The sequence below is a fragment of the Hylobates moloch genome, unplaced genomic scaffold, assembly GCF_009828535.3.
Source record: "Hylobates moloch isolate HMO894 unplaced genomic scaffold, HMol_V3 SCAFFOLD_3, whole genome shotgun sequence".
In the NCBI taxonomy this organism is placed as follows: domain Eukaryota; kingdom Metazoa; phylum Chordata; class Mammalia; order Primates; family Hylobatidae; genus Hylobates; species Hylobates moloch.
Genome location: NW_026652278.1, coordinates 55245624 through 55262933, shown reverse-complemented (window position 1 = coordinate 55262933; position 17310 = coordinate 55245624). Strand labels below are relative to the sequence as shown.

The following is a 17310-nucleotide window of genomic DNA, read 5'->3' as shown; positions in this document are numbered from 1 at the left end:
TGTGTGTGGTGTTTGGAGTAGTGTGGAGATTTCTCCATCTAGTATGTTGCTAATCTTTATGCCACATCCTTTAGGGAGAGGAAGCAAAAAACCTTCCTGGTGAATCTGTCACAGAAGAACAATTTACCGATGAAGAAGGCAACCTCATCACCAGAAAAGTAATCATCATTGAGATTTCATGCTTCTCTTGGAATTTAGATTTTCTGCATTAAAAACTCTGCTACTTTTGTGCTGTAGTGTCATCTCCTGAAACAGAAAAATCTCTACTTTTCACCATTACTTCCTACAGATCACTCGGAAAGTATTAAGACGAATTGTTATCCCACAAGAGAGAAAACATGATGATGTGGTAATGGAGAGGGACTGCCAAAGAGAATGTAGAGGACAAAAGCTTTGTGCACTCCCTAGAAATTGCTGCTAACAGGCTGGCATCTGCAGTGTGGCAGCTTGAAGTGTTTGCTGCTTTTGACATCTTATGCATTTGACCAGGGTCAAAGAAAAATACTTTTCTTCCTAACATTCTTTGTTACATACTTTTTTTTTTTTTTTACTGTCTTCAGAGTTTTCACGGAGATAAGGTCATTTATAGGGGATAGAATGGGCCAGTTTAAGGGAGAAAGAAGATAAAACCTTCACCATTCACCACCAAACCTCAGAGCAGTGCCTCAGTCCCACCCAGGGCTTGGCCTTCAGCTGAGTGTCTGTTGGGACAGGGGCGGAGAGCACTCCAAAAGCACAGGCTTTAAAAGTTAGAATGGCAAAAGGCTCAGTTAAGATCTGCACGTCGGATCCATACATTTTTCTCTTTCCAACATGTTCTGCAGGGAAATCTGAATTCCTCCATCTTAATCTGAGGAGGGGGTTCCCCTCTTTGGGTTTATAACAGCCCATTTCCAATGTGCCAGTTAAAGAATCCCTCCAGTCAACCCCTGTCTCTCAGAGAAAACATCTCTGGTTATTTTTCACTTGTTTCTCAGATCTCTACCCTTTTCAATTTAAAAATAGAAACTTTCATAGACTATGTTTACATTAGAAAAAGTAAACTGAAAATTTATCAGAAGTACAAATCAGAAAATTGAAAAGGCTTCGTTTGTTTTCTGTTAAAAATTGGGTAAAAACTGAGTATTTGTGCCACAACCTTGCTCTCGGGGAACTGTATTCCTGATGCTCAGCGAAGAGAGGATTTGTTTATGCAAAATAGATGCCTCCTTGGTCTGACACTAAGAGGAAGTCATTGGCAATTCCACTAACTTAAAAAAGTCCCTGAGATCAACAGCATTTCTATTGATTAGTACTTAACTAAGAAGTTTGAATCTCATTGCAACAGACTGCTTACAATTCTGCTGCCTTGTGAGCTGTGGTGCTGATTTCTTTTAGCTTACTATAGGAAATGGATAGGCTGCTCGTTATTTTGATTTATCACTAACATACTGAATTACTGTCAAGTACAGTTATGTTGTATTCATTTTGACAGTGCTCTCTAGCTTGCCTTGATGATGCTAAACTGTGTGGTTAAGCTAAAGATTGTATGTATTTTTGGACATGAAGTGACAAAGTGCTTTAAACTGTTTCACTTATCCTAATCCAGCCTCCAAGGATCAGAATGGGACTGCTTTATAACTAAAACTGTTTCACTGTGAAATCTTAATATGTACATTCCTTTTAAAGCAGGGAGAAGGTTTTAAGGTGAAAACGAAGAAAGAAATCCGGCATGTGGAAAAGAAGAGCCACTCATAACAGCGAACGGTCAGTCAAGGTGAGGTGTGTTCATATCAACAACAGTAGGACTTAAATTCCTGTGAAACTTATAAATTTCACTAAGTAAGTGATTCAGATTTTCCCCGTCCTTTCCTTTTCACTGAATTCCAGCTTTGAAAGTCAAATACGAAGTTGTTCAAGTTCTGTTGATGTTTGCGTATATATACACAATGAAACTTGACTTCGGTTTCACAGTCCATTAACTTTCTCCTCACAAATTAGGCAGCAATTTAATTGTAAATTATGTTTGCAGAAGCAAATATAAATACTGATAAGAGTAAAGGCTCACTATGAAACACAGTAGCCTTATACAGTCTAACAGGAAGACTATTTGGCAACAAATACTTCTTACGGTTATACTCAGAGTTTTATTGATCCAGACTTTCACCATTTTAGCAGAACAGCATCTGAGGATATCATTTTGGTTGAAATAAAGTGAGTTTCCAAGTCTAAATTAAATAACTGATATATCTATCTGGTGTTTTATAGAAACAAAAGGAAAAAATAGGAGGTTAATGGCACTGTTGTTTGTTTTTTACGTTAAATGTTTAGTAAGTGAGCTTCGTTTACATTTGCCTGAACTTTTCTTTACAGATCACATTATTTTCCTTTTACATTGTCCTATTTATTTCTACTTAGCTACAATTAGGCCGTTTGGGGTGAAAAAGAAAGTCCTCTATAGTCTGTAAGGTAAAGCAAAATCACTTCTTTAGTTCACTGCCAGTCTTCTTAGCCCCACAGGTTAAAGTAGTAAGAAAGAGCAAACAGATTCTAGTTTTCATTTTCATGCATCTGCTGTTCCCTACTTGCCAGGATACTGGTATGCAGAGTGCTGAGGGAAGGAACTGGGAAGTAATCTAGTTTCACTGCCTGTAATTTTATGTATGAGCTAACTAAGGCCCAGATAAGTTCTCGATTCTCCCTCCCCGCAAGGCTTATCATTTGTTTATTCAGTATAACATTTACTTCATTTCTTTCTGTAAGACTTTCTCACATGACCATTTAATGGCATTGAGAAAACCACTAAGAACTGCAGAGCATTCTGGAAAGAATGTTTACTACACATCCTCTTCCCAGTGTTTCATGTGTGCTCTTCAGGCAATCCTCACAGCCAACCCTCTTGGATAAGGCCTTCATCATCCCCATTTGATAGATGAGGAAACAGGCCCAAAGTGGTTAAATGAATAGCCCACGCTCACATAAGTAAAAAGTGGCAGAACTAGGATACAAACCCGAACAAGCTGCCTCCAGTGTCCACTTGTTTGCCAGAAACTTAACCTGGGTCGGAGGTGACGGGGAAGGTTTCCTTGAGAATGTGATGTTTGAGTTGAATTTTAAAGAATGAGTAGGAGTCAGTCATCTCTGTAAGGATTCTGGGCTGTACCCAAAAAGCAGTGGGAAACCACTAAGGGATTTTAGGCAAGAGTGAGGTATGATCCAATTTATATGTTCTGCATCACTCGCTCTAAATGCAGGGTAGTTAATGAATTGGAAGGGGCACTGGTGGATGAACAGAAAACCTGTTGAGAGACTAGCTTGGCAGTGAGGATGGCTAAATAAAAAAATATCAACACAACTTGGTTTTTATTGGATGAGAAGGATCCAAGATGAGAAAATGAAGGATGACATCAATGTAGCAGTAGCTAGAATGAACCCACTGCTATGCATGCCCTACTGCTGAACCTGGTGAAAGACTTCTCCCTATAGCAGATCCACAAAATACTAAGCATGAGTTTGTTATCTCGAATTCGTCTATTTATGCAATTCTAAGTGAAAAATGAAACGAAAGTAGAAAAGAGTTCAGTCATCTGTAGTATGCCCCTAAAGTTTAGCAGCTTGTTCAATCATATTCTCAGGCTCCAAGTGGAAAAGAACCAAAAGGGTTACCTACACCAGCTGAGCCATTTTCTACAATGACATATTCCTAATATCTGTGAATAAATGACACCAAAAAATATGACAGCACTATGCTTCCAGGGTCCTTGAGACTGTGTTAATTTAAAAAGGTTTGCTCACTAAATATAAAGGAGGTTTTAAAATTTTAAATAATCATCTTATAAAGAAGTTGTCAGTCTCACTTGCTGCACCACTCAAAGGAGAGAGAACGTTGGGTAGATTCATATGAATGTGAAAATAACTTTAGCTAAAGCAAACAATGTGTCAGATTGAAAGAACAGTGACTTGACAAGCCTAATTTTACTTTCCAGGTAGTGTTTACCTTCCGTAAGTGAACTTAGGGAATGAGTCCAAGAATACTGCCTGGAATTCCAGGAGACTGAATGTATGTGCTCCGGAAAAATCAATTTGCAAATATATTGAGATTTTTTATAGTCATGCTGGCTGCCTCTTTTTAAAAAAAAAAAAAAAAAAAAAAAAACAACTAAGCAAATAGAATGCTGCCAAATATGACTGAGTCTTAGATGGTAACATCAAAATTTGTATTTCCCATTTTAGAACCAGTTGAATTTTGAGCTATCTGAACTCTGCACCTGCTTTTCTGTAATATTGAATCATAGCCATCCTATTTTTAAAGAGAAAAGCCAATGACTTTCAAGATTTGTACATAGTATATAGTGATTTATAGTTTACAAAGTACTTTTACATTTTTGTCTTATTTAATCCTTCCAACAAGCCTTAAGGCAAGTCAGACAATTTTGCTTGTGACCTTTTACAGATGAGGATATTAAGGCTCGGACAGGTCAAATGATGTTTCTGCCTTCACACAGTTTATGACTGGTACAGCTAAGACTTGAAGTCAAGATTATTGATTCTCAGCCTAATGTTCTGTTACACTAAGCTATCTCTCTAAAATTATTTACAAAGAATAATAATCATCATCTTCTGTGAAATGATTGCTATATGGCAGGCACTAGGTAAATAATTATATATATTACCTTAGGAAATCCCCAAAATAATGCTATAAGGCAAATACAACTATCCTCCAACAGCTTTTTTTTAAAAAAAATAGGGAAACTGAGGTTTAGGAAACTTAAATATTTGATTTACTCAAGGTACTACAACTAGGGAGCAAAAGAATAAACTTTGAACTTATCTAGAACATAGATCTTAACTACTACTTATATTAATAAATAATATTTGATCATTAGAGACCCAAAAGCAAATTCTGAATCAAATACAGGTACAAAAGCAACTTGTCGTAAATTTTTTCTTACTCTACACAGTGAAAGGACTCATAGTTTTTTATTCTTTTTTTCTTAAACAAAGCAAGACTTCATTTCTAAATCTCTAGATTTTTACTTCAAATACCAAAAAAAGGGGGCTGATTCATGAGGTCATGGCAAGGGAAGATCCCCAGATAAAAGGTCATTTAAGCCATGGCAAAGACTTGCATGACACATACTGTATTCTAAACCTCCTCTAGGAAAATGCTTAGGTTCCCACACCCATGTGTAAGCCAAGAGTGGCAAGAGTGCCCATACTTGTCAAGGCAGCCCTTTACCTGAGGCCAAAAAGTTAACCCATTTCATTTATTTCTTCAAAGATTATTTGGCCATCTGCCTGGCTTAAAGTGGAAGGACTAGATATACAATAGTGAATAAATGCTTCATGGTCTCTGTCTTTCTGGATCTCCCAGTCTGCAGTGGGAAAAAAAAATGGAACAAATGTTTAAACACTGAAAATACAAAGTCCAGGATCCAATGAAAGAATGTAAGAATGTACTTAGACTTGGGGGCTAGGGAAGGTCTCTCTGAAATCATGACATTTAAGTTAAGACCTCATCGGTGGCACCAATTATGAAAATAATGGAGAAGAACAAGACCCCAAGCAAAGGGTACAACATGTGCAAGCTCCCTGAGGTGGGAAAAGGCCTAACATAGTTGAAGAAATGAAAGATCATGCACTGATCTTACATATTTCATTTCTTCAAATATGTAAGATTGGTGTGTGATCTTTCATTTCTTCAACTGTGTTAGGTGAGCTGGTAGTAGGTAAGATAGGCACAAGATAACATTAAACACACACACACACACACACACACACACACACACACACACACACCATCATTCAGAGCCCTGTAGGCCAGAGGAAAGGATTTAAATTTCATTCTAAAGGGAATTTTAAGTTCCTTATAGATGCTGGATGTTAGACTTTTGTCAGATGCATAGTTTGCAAATATTTTCTCCCATTATGTAGGTTGTCTCTTTATTCTGTTGATGGTTTCTTTTGCTGTGTAGAAGCTCCTTAATTAGGTCCAGTTTGTCAATTTTTGCTTTTTACAAGCAAAAAACAACCCACCCCATTAACAAGTGGGCAAAGAACATGAACAGACACTTTTTGTTTCTTCTTTTATTTTTGAGACAGTCTCACCTGTTGCCCAGGCTGGAGTGCAGTAGCACAATCTCGGCTCATTGCAACCTCTGCCTCCCGGGTTCAAGCAATTCTCATGCCCCAGCCTTCTGAGTAACTGGGATTACAGGCACATGCTACCATGCCCCGCTAATTTTTGTATTTTTAATTAAGACGGGGTTTCACCATGTTGGCCAGGGTGGTCTCAAACTCCTGACCTCAAGTGATCCACTCACCTGGGCCTCCCAAAGTGCTCGAATTACGGACGTGAGCCACTGTGCCCAGCCACGCACAGACACTTTTCAAAAGAAGACAGGCATGTGGCCAACAAGCATATGAATAAAAGGTCAGCATCACTGTTCATTAGAGAATTGCACATTAAAACCACAATGAGATACCATGTCACACCAGTCAGAATGGCTATTATTAAAAACTCAAAAAATAACAGGTGCTGGCAAGGTTGTGGAGAAAAGGAAACATTTATACACTGTTGGTGGGAGTGTAAATTAGTTCAACCATTATGGAAAGCGGTGTGGCAGTTCCTCAAAGAGCTAAAAACAGAACTACCATTCAACCCGGCAATCTCATTACTGGGTGTATATACCCAAAGGAATATAAATTGTTCTATCACAAAGGCACTTGCACACGTATGTTCACTGCAGCACTATTCACAATAGCAAAGACATGGAATCAACCTGAATGCCCATCAATGGTAGACTGGATAAAGAAAATGTGGTACACACACATACACCATGGAATACTATGCAGGTATAAAAAAAGAGCGAGAGCATGTCCTTTGCAGGAACATAGATAGAGCTAGAGACCATTATCCTTAGCAAACTAACACAGGAACAGAAAACCAAATACCGTATGTTCTCACTTAGTGGAAGCTAAATGATGAGAACACATGGACACAAAAAGGGAGACAACAGACACTGGGATCTACTTGAGGGTGAGAAGGGAGAGGAGAGGAAAAAGTAACTATTGGGTACTAGGCTTTGTACCTGGGTGACAAAATAATCTGTAACAAACCTGCACGTGTACCCTTGAATTTAATAAAATAATTTTTTGTGTTCATATTTAGAGGAATTTGAAGCCTCTGAAGGATTTTAAGCAAGGACCTAACTTGGTCTTTTTTCCCCTCTTTAAAAAAATGATAAGAGCACGGACTATCTAGAGAATGGATAGGGGGACAAGAATAAAATGAAGGTAACCAGTTAGGAACTTATTGCTTCAGTTCAACTAAGCCATAATGGTGGCTTCAGCTGGGAAGATTGACAGCACTTGATAGATTAGCATGGTGGGTAGAGTGGAGAAGAATCATTGAGTCAAAAATGACTCCTAGATTTCTGGCATAAGCAACTAGATGATAGAGAAAGAAGCAGAAGTGGAAGAGGAATGAGTTTTAAGAAGAATGACAGGCATTCAGGCTTGGACTTGAGTTTGAAATGCTATGAGACATCCAAGTATTTATGTTACATACACAAGTCCAAAGCTCTGAGGAAAAGTTGGGGCTGTGCATATAAAAATGTGGGAATCATCACAAAAGAAATGGGTATTGAACACCAGTGAATAGATGTGATTACCTAGGGAGAAAGCTGAAGCCAAGAAGCGGCTCAAAAGTTGAGTCCTCAAAAGCAACTTTTCAGAGTTTAAAAAAATTTCCTCAGCCAGATGCGGTGGCTCACGCCTGTGTTCCCAGCACTTTAGGAGGCCAAGGCAGGCAGATCACGAGGTCAGGAGATCTAGACCATCCTGGCTAACACGGTGAAACCCTGTCTCTACTAAAAATACAAAAAGATTAGCCAGGTGTGGTGGCAGGCACCTGTAGTCCCAGGTACTTGGGAGGCTGAGGCAGGAGAATGGTGTGAACCTGGGAGGTGGAGCTTGCAGTTAGCCGAGATCTTGCCACTGCACTCCAGCCTGGGTGACAGAGCAAGACTCCGTCTCAAAAAAAAAAAAAAAAAAAAAAAATTGCCTCCGACCTCTCTCTTCTGCAGAGCTCCAACCATGACCCTCCTTAGTAAGCACTCAATAAGTGTCAGCTATTGCTACTAGTATTAAGAGGACCAAGAATAGAACCTTGAAGAGCTTTGGATTACAGAGGCTGGTGGACTAAGAAGCAGTAGCCAGTGATGTTAGAATATAACAGTGGGAGAAGTGAGAACAGCAGTATCTGAAATCTTCTGCATGTGATGGTAGTTTACACTTCAGAAAAGTTTCTATTATTTCTCATCACTTGTTTCTCATAGTAGCCCTAGGAAATTAGTAAAACAGGATTCTTGTTCCTCTTTACTAAGGAATGAACGGTGACAGACAGCAAAATCTCTAAGGCTGAGTGCAGTTAATGACAGGTCTGGATTTCCTGGTTCTGATTCTCAGAAGTCAGAGCTATGGGCTGAATCACTTCACTACAAATTCAGGACCCTGCCCTCCAGAATATTTTACCAGAATTCATATAGAGTATATATGTTTTTATATTATATATTTTTATTTTTATTAAAAATATGTAATATTTTTTATTTTAAGAAATAAAATTAGCCCGGCTAATTTTGTATTTTTAGTAGAAATGGGGTTTCTCCATGTTGGTCAGGCTGGTCTCAAACTCCCAACCTCAGGTAATCTGCCTGCCTCGGCCTCCCAAAGTGCTGGAATTATAGGTGTGAGCCACCGCACCCGGCCCTTTTTTTATTTTTCTTACCCTTAAAAAATTGCTATTAACAAAAGCCTTGGCTTCAAGATAAGAGCTAGAGGCAGATGGCTTGATTTCCAATTCTGGCTCCACTATATATTAACTGTGTAACCTTGAGCTCACTATTTAAAAGCTTTGTGGCTCTCTTTTTGGCCAGGCACAGTGGCTCACACCTGTAATCCCAGCACTTTGGGAGGCCGAGGCAGATGGATCACCTGAGGTCAGAAGTTAGAGACCAGCCTGGCCAACATGGTGAAACTCCACCCATTTCTACTAAAAAGACAAAAATTAGCCAGGTATGGTGGCACGTGCCTGTGGTCCCAGCTACTCAGGAGACTGAGGCAGGAGAATCACTTGAACCTAGGAGGCAGAGGTTGCAGCGAGCCAAGATCATACCACTGTACTCCAGCCTGGGCGACAGAGCAAGACTCCATCTCAAAAAAACTAAATTAATTAAAAAATAAATAAATAAAAGCTTTGTGGCTCTATTTTCTTATCTATAAAATGGAAAAAATAATAGTACCTCACGATTACTAGGATTAAATTAGCTAATCCACTTTAGAACAGTTTAGAATAAATATCTTTACCTAATAAAAATAACAGTAATAAAACTTTATTACTGTTAGGTTTTTCTTTCACTGCTAAAACACGAATGAACAGTTTTCCAGTATTTTTTTCCAGCCCTTTGACTTAAGATACTTTTTAATCACAAGTGAACAGAAAAGAACAATGAAAAAAGCCCTATTTATTGGTATTAGTGAAAAAACAAAGCTACCTGAATTGGGAATTACTTTAAAACTTCACTGTAGTTTATTTTAGTTACATAAAGTAATTTAAATTAATGTTTAGAAAAAATTCTTAGTCCATGATTTCTGTAACTACAGAGAAGGAAAAAGAGAAAAGAAGGGAAAGGGAGAGGTGGGTAGGGAGAGAAACAAAGAACTAGAGTAAAGACCTCTCTGTCCTCAGTGGGTTCAGGCTTTCCTTAAGCCATGACACAGCTAAGTCTTAAAGATGAGTAAGAGTTGAACTACAAAGGTGGATTTCATTAGGGAAAGACGTCTGAACTTTCCAGGAGGTGGCATTTGAAACAAATTTGAAGGGTAGAAGAGGAATTAGCCACAGATGATAATCAGAGAAGGCAAGTGTGGGTGGATACAAAATCATGAATAAAGACAATGAAGTTGGAAAACAATTTGTAGTTGATACCTGTTAATCTAGATCCTCAAAGTGAAGTCTGTGGACCACAGTATCAGCATGCCTAAAAGTCTGTTAGAAATACAGAATTTCAGGCTGGGCATGGTGACACGCCTGTAATCCCAGCACTTTGGGAGGTCGAGGCGGGCAGATCACCTGAGGTCAGGAGTTCAAGACCACCCTGGCCAGCATGGTGAAACCCCATCTGTAATAAAAATACAAAAAATTAGCCAGGCATGGTGGTGGGCGCCTTTAATCCCAGCTACTCAGGAAGCTGAGGCAGGAGAATCACTTGAGCCTGGGAGGTGGAGGTTGCAGTGAGCCAAGATCATGCCATTGTATTCCAGCGTGGGGCAACAGTGCAAGACTCTGTCTCAAAAAAAAAAAGAATTTCAGACACACTGACCTACTGAATCAGAATCTATACTCAAAGACTCCTGTGTAATGCAGATTAAACTTTGAGAAGCACTGTTCCAGAACATTTGACTGGCTCTCAAATTATCGAGTTTTTAAAAATTTTTGATGCTGGCCCCATCCCGAAAAATTCTATATAAACTGGTATGGGATGTGGCCTGGATATTGTTGTTGTTGTTTTAATCTTCCCAGGTAATTCTAATGTGCAACCAAGTTTGAGAACCACTGGAGATTGCAAAACAACTTTTCAGTGGAGGACAGTGGGAATTAAACCTAAAAAGGTTCATTGGGCTGGACCAGAGAGCTTCAGATGCCAAACTAAAGATAGGAGACCCTTTTTAAAGCTAGGCATTAGGGTCTAAAATCCACATGGTATGTCCATTCGCCTATAAAAGACAAGTCAGTTCTGTACCAGAGCATGCTCCTGACTTGAAGATGTGATGTATGCAGTACATATTTAACTGTAAATTATCAGCCGCCATGAAAATCCAATGAATTGCTGTTTCCAAGTTTGTTTGTTTGTTTTTTTGAGACTGAGTCTCGCTATGTTGTCCAGGCTGGAGTGTGATGGCGCGATTTCAGCTCACTACAACCTCCACCTCCTGGGTTCAAGCAATTCTCCTGCCTCGGCCTCCTGATTAGTTGGGATTATAGGTGCCTGCCACCACGCCCGGCCAAAGTATCAGCCGCCATGAAAATCCAATGAATTGCTGTTTCCAAGTTTGTTTGTTTGTTTTTTTGAGACTGAGTCTCGCTATGTTGTCCAGGCTGGAGTGTGATGGCGCGATTTCAGCTCACTGCAACCTCCACCTCCTGGGTTCAAGCAATTCTCCTGCCTCAGCCTCCTGAGTAGTTGGGATTATAGGTGCCTGCCACCACGCCCAGCCAATTTTTGTATTTTTAGTAGAGATTGGGTTTCACCATGTTGTCCAGGCTGGTCTTGAACTCCTGATCTCAGGTGATCTGCCCCCGTCCCCCGCCCCCGGCTTGGCCTCCCAAAGTGCTGGGATTACAGACGTGAGCCACCGTGCGTGGCCCTGTTTTCGTATATTTTAAAATGTTTCTTAAAAATATAGTGAAATGGCTAAAAGGAATGATTGGTTTTCTGATTTAGTTTCTCCCACCTTTAGGTTTGGAAGTCATACAAAACCCCAAGAAAGACAGATTCCTAAGTGCAACTGCATCTATCTCATATCCATTATCTAAACCAGAAAAGGGAGATGAGTCAAAATTCTATTTCTGAAATGTCATCTTGATGGCTTCTGCCCTAACACCTTCCCATCAGATGGCGCTGTCATCACAGTTTATACCAAGTGTCAATATTTTTATAGCAAGTACACAGTCACTTAGCCAAGGTTCTCATGCTTTTTATGCAACATTGTGCTTGGTGTAAAGTCTTTTGTCCAATGAATGACCTTCGTGTACCCAGTGTGGTTGGGACCAACGGGCTCTGATTGCATAACCAAGAAAAGAAAAAGTTATAAGAGGAACTAACTCCCACTTAAAAAAAATCACCCAAAACACCCTCACTGGAATATAAGTGGGCATAATTCACAGCATTGTTTTAAATGATAGAAACATATCCAATATATCCAGAAAGATAACATTTGCTTGGATTGAGGTGAGAAGAGAAAGGCCTTGCTATTCATTACGAAATTAACCTGGGAAGTTGGATTGGTTTTTAGGAGACATGGAGAAAAGTAGTGATGATCACACATCTACATAAATATTAAAAATTATCAAGCCAGGCCTGGCGCAGTGGCTTATGTCTATAATCCCAGCACTTTGGGAGGCCGAGGCAGGTGGATCACTTGAGGTCAGGAGTATAAGACCAGCCTGGCCAACATGGTGAAACTCCATCTCTACGAAAAATACAAAAAATTAGCCGGACATGGTGGCACACACCTATAATCCCAGCTACTCGGGAGGCTGAGACAGGAGAATTGCTTGAACCCAGGAGGCGGAGGTTGCAGTTAGCCGTGATCATGCCATTCCATTCCAGCCTGGGCGACAGAGTGAGACTTCATCTCAAAAAAAAAAAAAAAAAAAAAAAAAGAAGAAGCTGTGTATTTATAATAGCTGAAGTATGATATATAAATTATATATCAAGCTTCAAAAAGTCAGGGGGAGGGGTTTAGAGAAAGCAGGGAGTAAGACTGTAGTAACATTGTCATAGGACCATCTAAGAAGCCTGGTGCCCACAAGATTAGGATTAAATGATAAAAACAGGTGAGAAAATCCTGATCATCATCTTCTGATTTGCCCACCCCCTGCAAGATGATCTACCCAAGTGAATCACTTTCCTTCTTTGGAACCTCAGCAGAGTCCCAGGGGAGGGGTGTTGAAATCACATAGGAGGAATTGATACTTTCATGTTCTTGGCTCCAAGCATCGGTGACCTGGGGCATGGAGGTCAGTAGCACTTTTAATACTAAAAAGGAAGCCAGGTCCTGTAGGGGGGCAGAGAGAGGAAGTGCTGTACCAACATGTTTCCATAAGCCAGGCTGTCCTAGGTGACCCATCTAAAGAGGAAGATTCTTGTCTGAGGTAAGTAAACATCTTCAAGGTCACTGGAAACACTCCTGGGCCCCAAGAGAAGTCGAATTCTAAAGGTTGTCCTAGATCTGCAAATATAGTCTGTTGTTTATATGGAAGTGAGCAGGGTTATTCTTAAAATTGTTCTTGCCTTACTCAGGATTTCTATAGGAGCTGTATCTTGTTCTCAGGCAGGCAGGCATGCAAGTTTGTCAGCTTTTCACACTGAACAAGGAGGAGAGACAATATATGGGAAGAACTTTGTTTTATGGAAAAGACAAATTCATACCACAGTAGTGCACAAAAGTATGAAAACCTCTGCCAAAGAATGATTTATTTTGACACAGTAAGACTGGTTATAAAACACAGATGCTTTATGCAGGAATCCTCCAGCAAGACAAGACATTCTCAGTGGAGCCTCCACTAAAAAGCTCAAATAAAATTAATTTGTCCCATTATGACTGACATGGACAGGAAAAGCAAAAGTTCTTTGCAGTAGTAGAAGTTTGTCTTTAATTTTAATTTGGTTATGGAAAAGAAATTTCATTGTAACGAAGTAATGACACTTTTCTTCCTTTTGAAAGATTAGTTGAATTTTTGGAGAAGTCAGAGACTTACAAAGCATTCAGAAATAGCTGAGATGCTCTATCCTGACTCCTTATCCCTGGCCATTTCTGCTCATGGAGGTCCCAAACTCCTTACATTTTGATGTTTAGGGAAGTCTCAGAGATTACCTCTCTCAGCCACCTCATTTCACAGATAGTCTCTGAGGCCTGAAGGGCTACAAATGGCTTCCGCAAGCAGCTGAATAACCTGAGCTTCAGACAGAACTAGAAGAGGGTCTTCCCAACACAGTCTAAAACTGTCACCGAACCAAACTGGGTGTTTGCCTGTGCACAATGGAAAGTCAAACACCAACCGAAGCACCAGGTTTTTGCAGAAGAAAGGTGCCACTTGACTGACAAGGAGACAGGAGGAACCACTCAAATCTGTCTCTCCAAGCTGGGGGCTGGGTCATGTTTCAGAAGCGTAGGGTAATGAGGCATGATCTGACTGGATCCTGCAATGGGGTGACGCCAAGGCTCTATCTGACTGGATCCTGCCATGAGATATAAGCTTCTTAATTAGCTCCTCAGTCTGAGAACTTAGGTTCCTCCTATGATTGCATATTTAGTTCATCTGGGCATGCTCAGATTACGTGACCTTCAACCTGGTGGTGTCCATGGCAACTCAAAAACAACTCACAACTTTGTTACATAAAAGTTGAGGGCCGGGCACGGTGGCTCACGCCTGTAATCCCAGCACTTTGGGAGGCCGAGGTGGGCGGATCATGAGGTCAGGAGATCGAGACCATCCTGGCTAACATGGTGAAACCCCATCTCTACTAAAAATACAAAAAATTAGCTGGGCGTGGTGGTGGGCACCTGTAGTCCCAGCTACTCGGGAGGCTGAGGTAGGAGAATGGTGTGAACCCGGGAGGCAGAGCTTGCAGTGAACCAATTTCGGGCCACTGCACTCCAGCCCGGGTGACAGAGCGAGACTCCATCTCAAAAAAAAAAAAAAAAAAAAAAAGTTGAACCAGGTGGTCTGGTGCAATTACAAAACACAAATACAGTAATAAGCAAGGCTCTCTGGAGGTCGCCTAGAAAAGGTCACTGCCTTCTAAGAGCTTTCCAGTACACCTTAGGGCCTTGTCCTCTAAGGCATCTAGCAGGTAGCATCATGTTAAACCACCCCATAGGGAATGGAGGGCCTCTGTTCTCTGAGACTTTTCTATTGAATGGCAAGTAAGGCTTACACTAGTTGTCTTAGAAAAGAAAAGAGAAAAAGAAAAAGAAAGCTAAACTCACTATCTACTGTCTCTTTCCACAGGCTCATAAGTTTTTACTGCCAGTATTGAGAAATTCATGGAAGAAATGTCAGCAGGAAGTAAAAATTCACCGAGAAGTGTGTGTGTGTTCGCTGCTTCCACACGTTAATGGCATGATCTTTTTTTATGCAAAAAGAAAAGAAAAGAAAACCACCCACATTTTAATTTAGCATGAGCCAATTTACAGAGCATGGAAATCACTTTCATTTCCGGATTGGCGCGTGTGCAATTAGCAATGCAGTGTATATACAAGAAGCCATGCTGTTAACAGTTTATCTCAAGTAATTTGGTGTCATTTACAAAAGGAAGAAATTCCTGCCATCAGAAGGGACAGAAGGAGATGGAATGATCAAATCACTGAGAAACACTAAAATTACTAAATCTACAACAGCTCGCCTTATTTTTCTTGGACCCAAACTGTCAGGGTATAAACACTATTTGTTTCTTTTTTAAAACATCGATAGTTTTGCTGTAAATAATAACACTGTATAAATTCTAACAGAAAAATAGAATAAAATGTTGATAAGGCACTGCCTCTTAGAACACAAACAGAATATTGCAAATGCATTTAACAAATAGGGGTCTCAAGTGACTTCACCCTAGAAGAGGAGGGAGGGATTCTGGGTGGGGGTGACTCTTCACTGATTCTTGTATATTAGCAATTATAATGTTTGTATATGCAAAACTGCTAGCTTGATTTTAAAAAAAAACAAATCTTTAAAATCTGCTGCAAATTTAAATAATTCCCAAAATGAGGAATTCTGTAGTTCTGTGAAAATTTTTTTCTTCAGAATACTAATATTTTGATGCATGTGTATCACCTTATTTTGATTAAATCTTTTCCAATTTTGCAAACACTACAGTATACTGCAACACAAAAGATTTTATCTGTAAACACAAAGCCCTTCATCTAATATTTGTTGCTATTGCCAATTTTTCAATGAAATGACCTAAAAACAACAAAAAAAATAACCTATACGGTAGTTGCTTTAGGGGGTGGGGGGATGCTATCTGTTAGTGCTTAAAAGGGGGTAAATGCTTGCCGCTTTAGAGGTGGATGGTGCTCATAAGAGGCCCCAGTTGGGGGTAATTAAAAAGGACTGAACAGAAATCCTTAGCTAGTAGAATGGCAGCACGCTGTAAAATTATTACTGTATTGTGTACTGGCTATAAGATGTAGACACCTTTCAGTAAGCCAATCATTTGTAACCATTCTAGCAGTGTCATATTAGGTTAATAAGGCTGCTGTGTTTTAAAGGGCATTTTTATTTGGGTTTTGGTGAAATTCTTTAATTTGTTGATTATATTCACATAAAATCAGCATTCATTGACACATAGCTCTAATGACATATGTATGAAAAACCATACACTGGATGACCTAGTCAATTATTTAAGCATAAAATAAATTGTGTTAAACTCTTCACCTATCTGTGCTCTACAGTCTCCTTGTGTTTTCTGGCAAAAGGTAGTTGTCTAATCCCTTGTCATATGAGTCCTGGCCAATCCACCCCATTGGTCCTCTTTGTGCCTCTGTGGTCACTGAAGAGATAGTTTCTAACATTCATATGTGCCCCGCAAGCTCCCAGCTTATAAATTCCGTGCATTTCATGGGGAAGCCAATAATTAAAGATTAATTGACAAGTAAGCTTTGCCCACATCTGTTCAGGCCATCTCGAAAAGTGGAGAATTGGAGATACTATAGCTAGCATGTCAAAAAGTTGACTGGCACTTCTAGGAACCATCAACGTGCAGTTGCTTTTAGCCCACAGAGCTTTCGTTTTGTTTTGTTTTATTAATTTACATTTATTGTCCGTTCTTACAAGTTGGGAGATTTCACATAATCAAGTTGCTAACTTCTCTTAAAAAGCAAGATTTGGCAACAACGGACCTCATTCCCAGAAGGTAACAACCTGCTGGAGCCAAGGTGTCCCTGCCCTCTCCAGCCAGGTGTAGGGTCTACAGGTATCACTGCCGCAGCCTCATTTCTTATATTTGTACATCCTGACTATGAGTTTGCAACCCATACACTGCATGAATCTAAATTCTACTGAGGCAGAGACCATGGCTGTTTTAACTTTTATTCTAGTTACCAGCTTAGCATATGGTAGTAGTGATAGTAGTAACTGTGATGGTCATCATCACTAAAACTGGAGTGCTCACTACATGCTATTCTCTGTTCTAAGCACATTCCATTTACTTACTTAGTCCTTATATCTACTTTATGAATTAGGTACTGTCTTTCTTTGATGGTAATGATCCTTTTACAAAATTAAATGGGTGCTTAGAAACTTTCAGCAATGTTATATGTTGCCTGTTCATTAAAGATTGTTGCCAAATGGAATGAGTTGTCCCCAGTAAGGATTCACTATCAATGCAGAAGAAATGCACAGATAATCTACTTTGCATAAAGAATGGGGCTAGGTTGCATCTGCATGGTATCCCAAATAAATAAACTGTGCCACTACTCTTGCACCAAAATTATTTTATGATGGGTAAAGTGAGACCCTTGAGAGGTTTAAAAAAAAAAATAAAACAA

At 39.7% G+C, this 17310-nt stretch overlaps 1 protein-coding gene across 11 annotated transcripts in view; it reads left to right on the top strand.

Moving 5' to 3' along the window:
- Positions 1 to 16201, top strand: part of ANK3 (ankyrin 3) — a 364937-nt gene extending 348736 nt beyond the window's left edge. For all 11 annotated transcript variants that reach the window (XM_032137947.2, XM_032138001.2, XM_032137998.2 and 8 more), the window contains 2 exons: positions 1669 to 1756; positions 14777 to 16201. In XM_032137947.2, coding sequence (XP_031993838.1) covers positions 1669 to 1737 — 69 coding nt within the window. In that variant the 3' untranslated portion in view covers positions 1738 to 1756; positions 14777 to 16201. The remainder of the gene's footprint in view (positions 1 to 1668; positions 1757 to 14776) is intronic.
- Positions 16202 to 17310: the final 1109 nt, after the last annotated feature.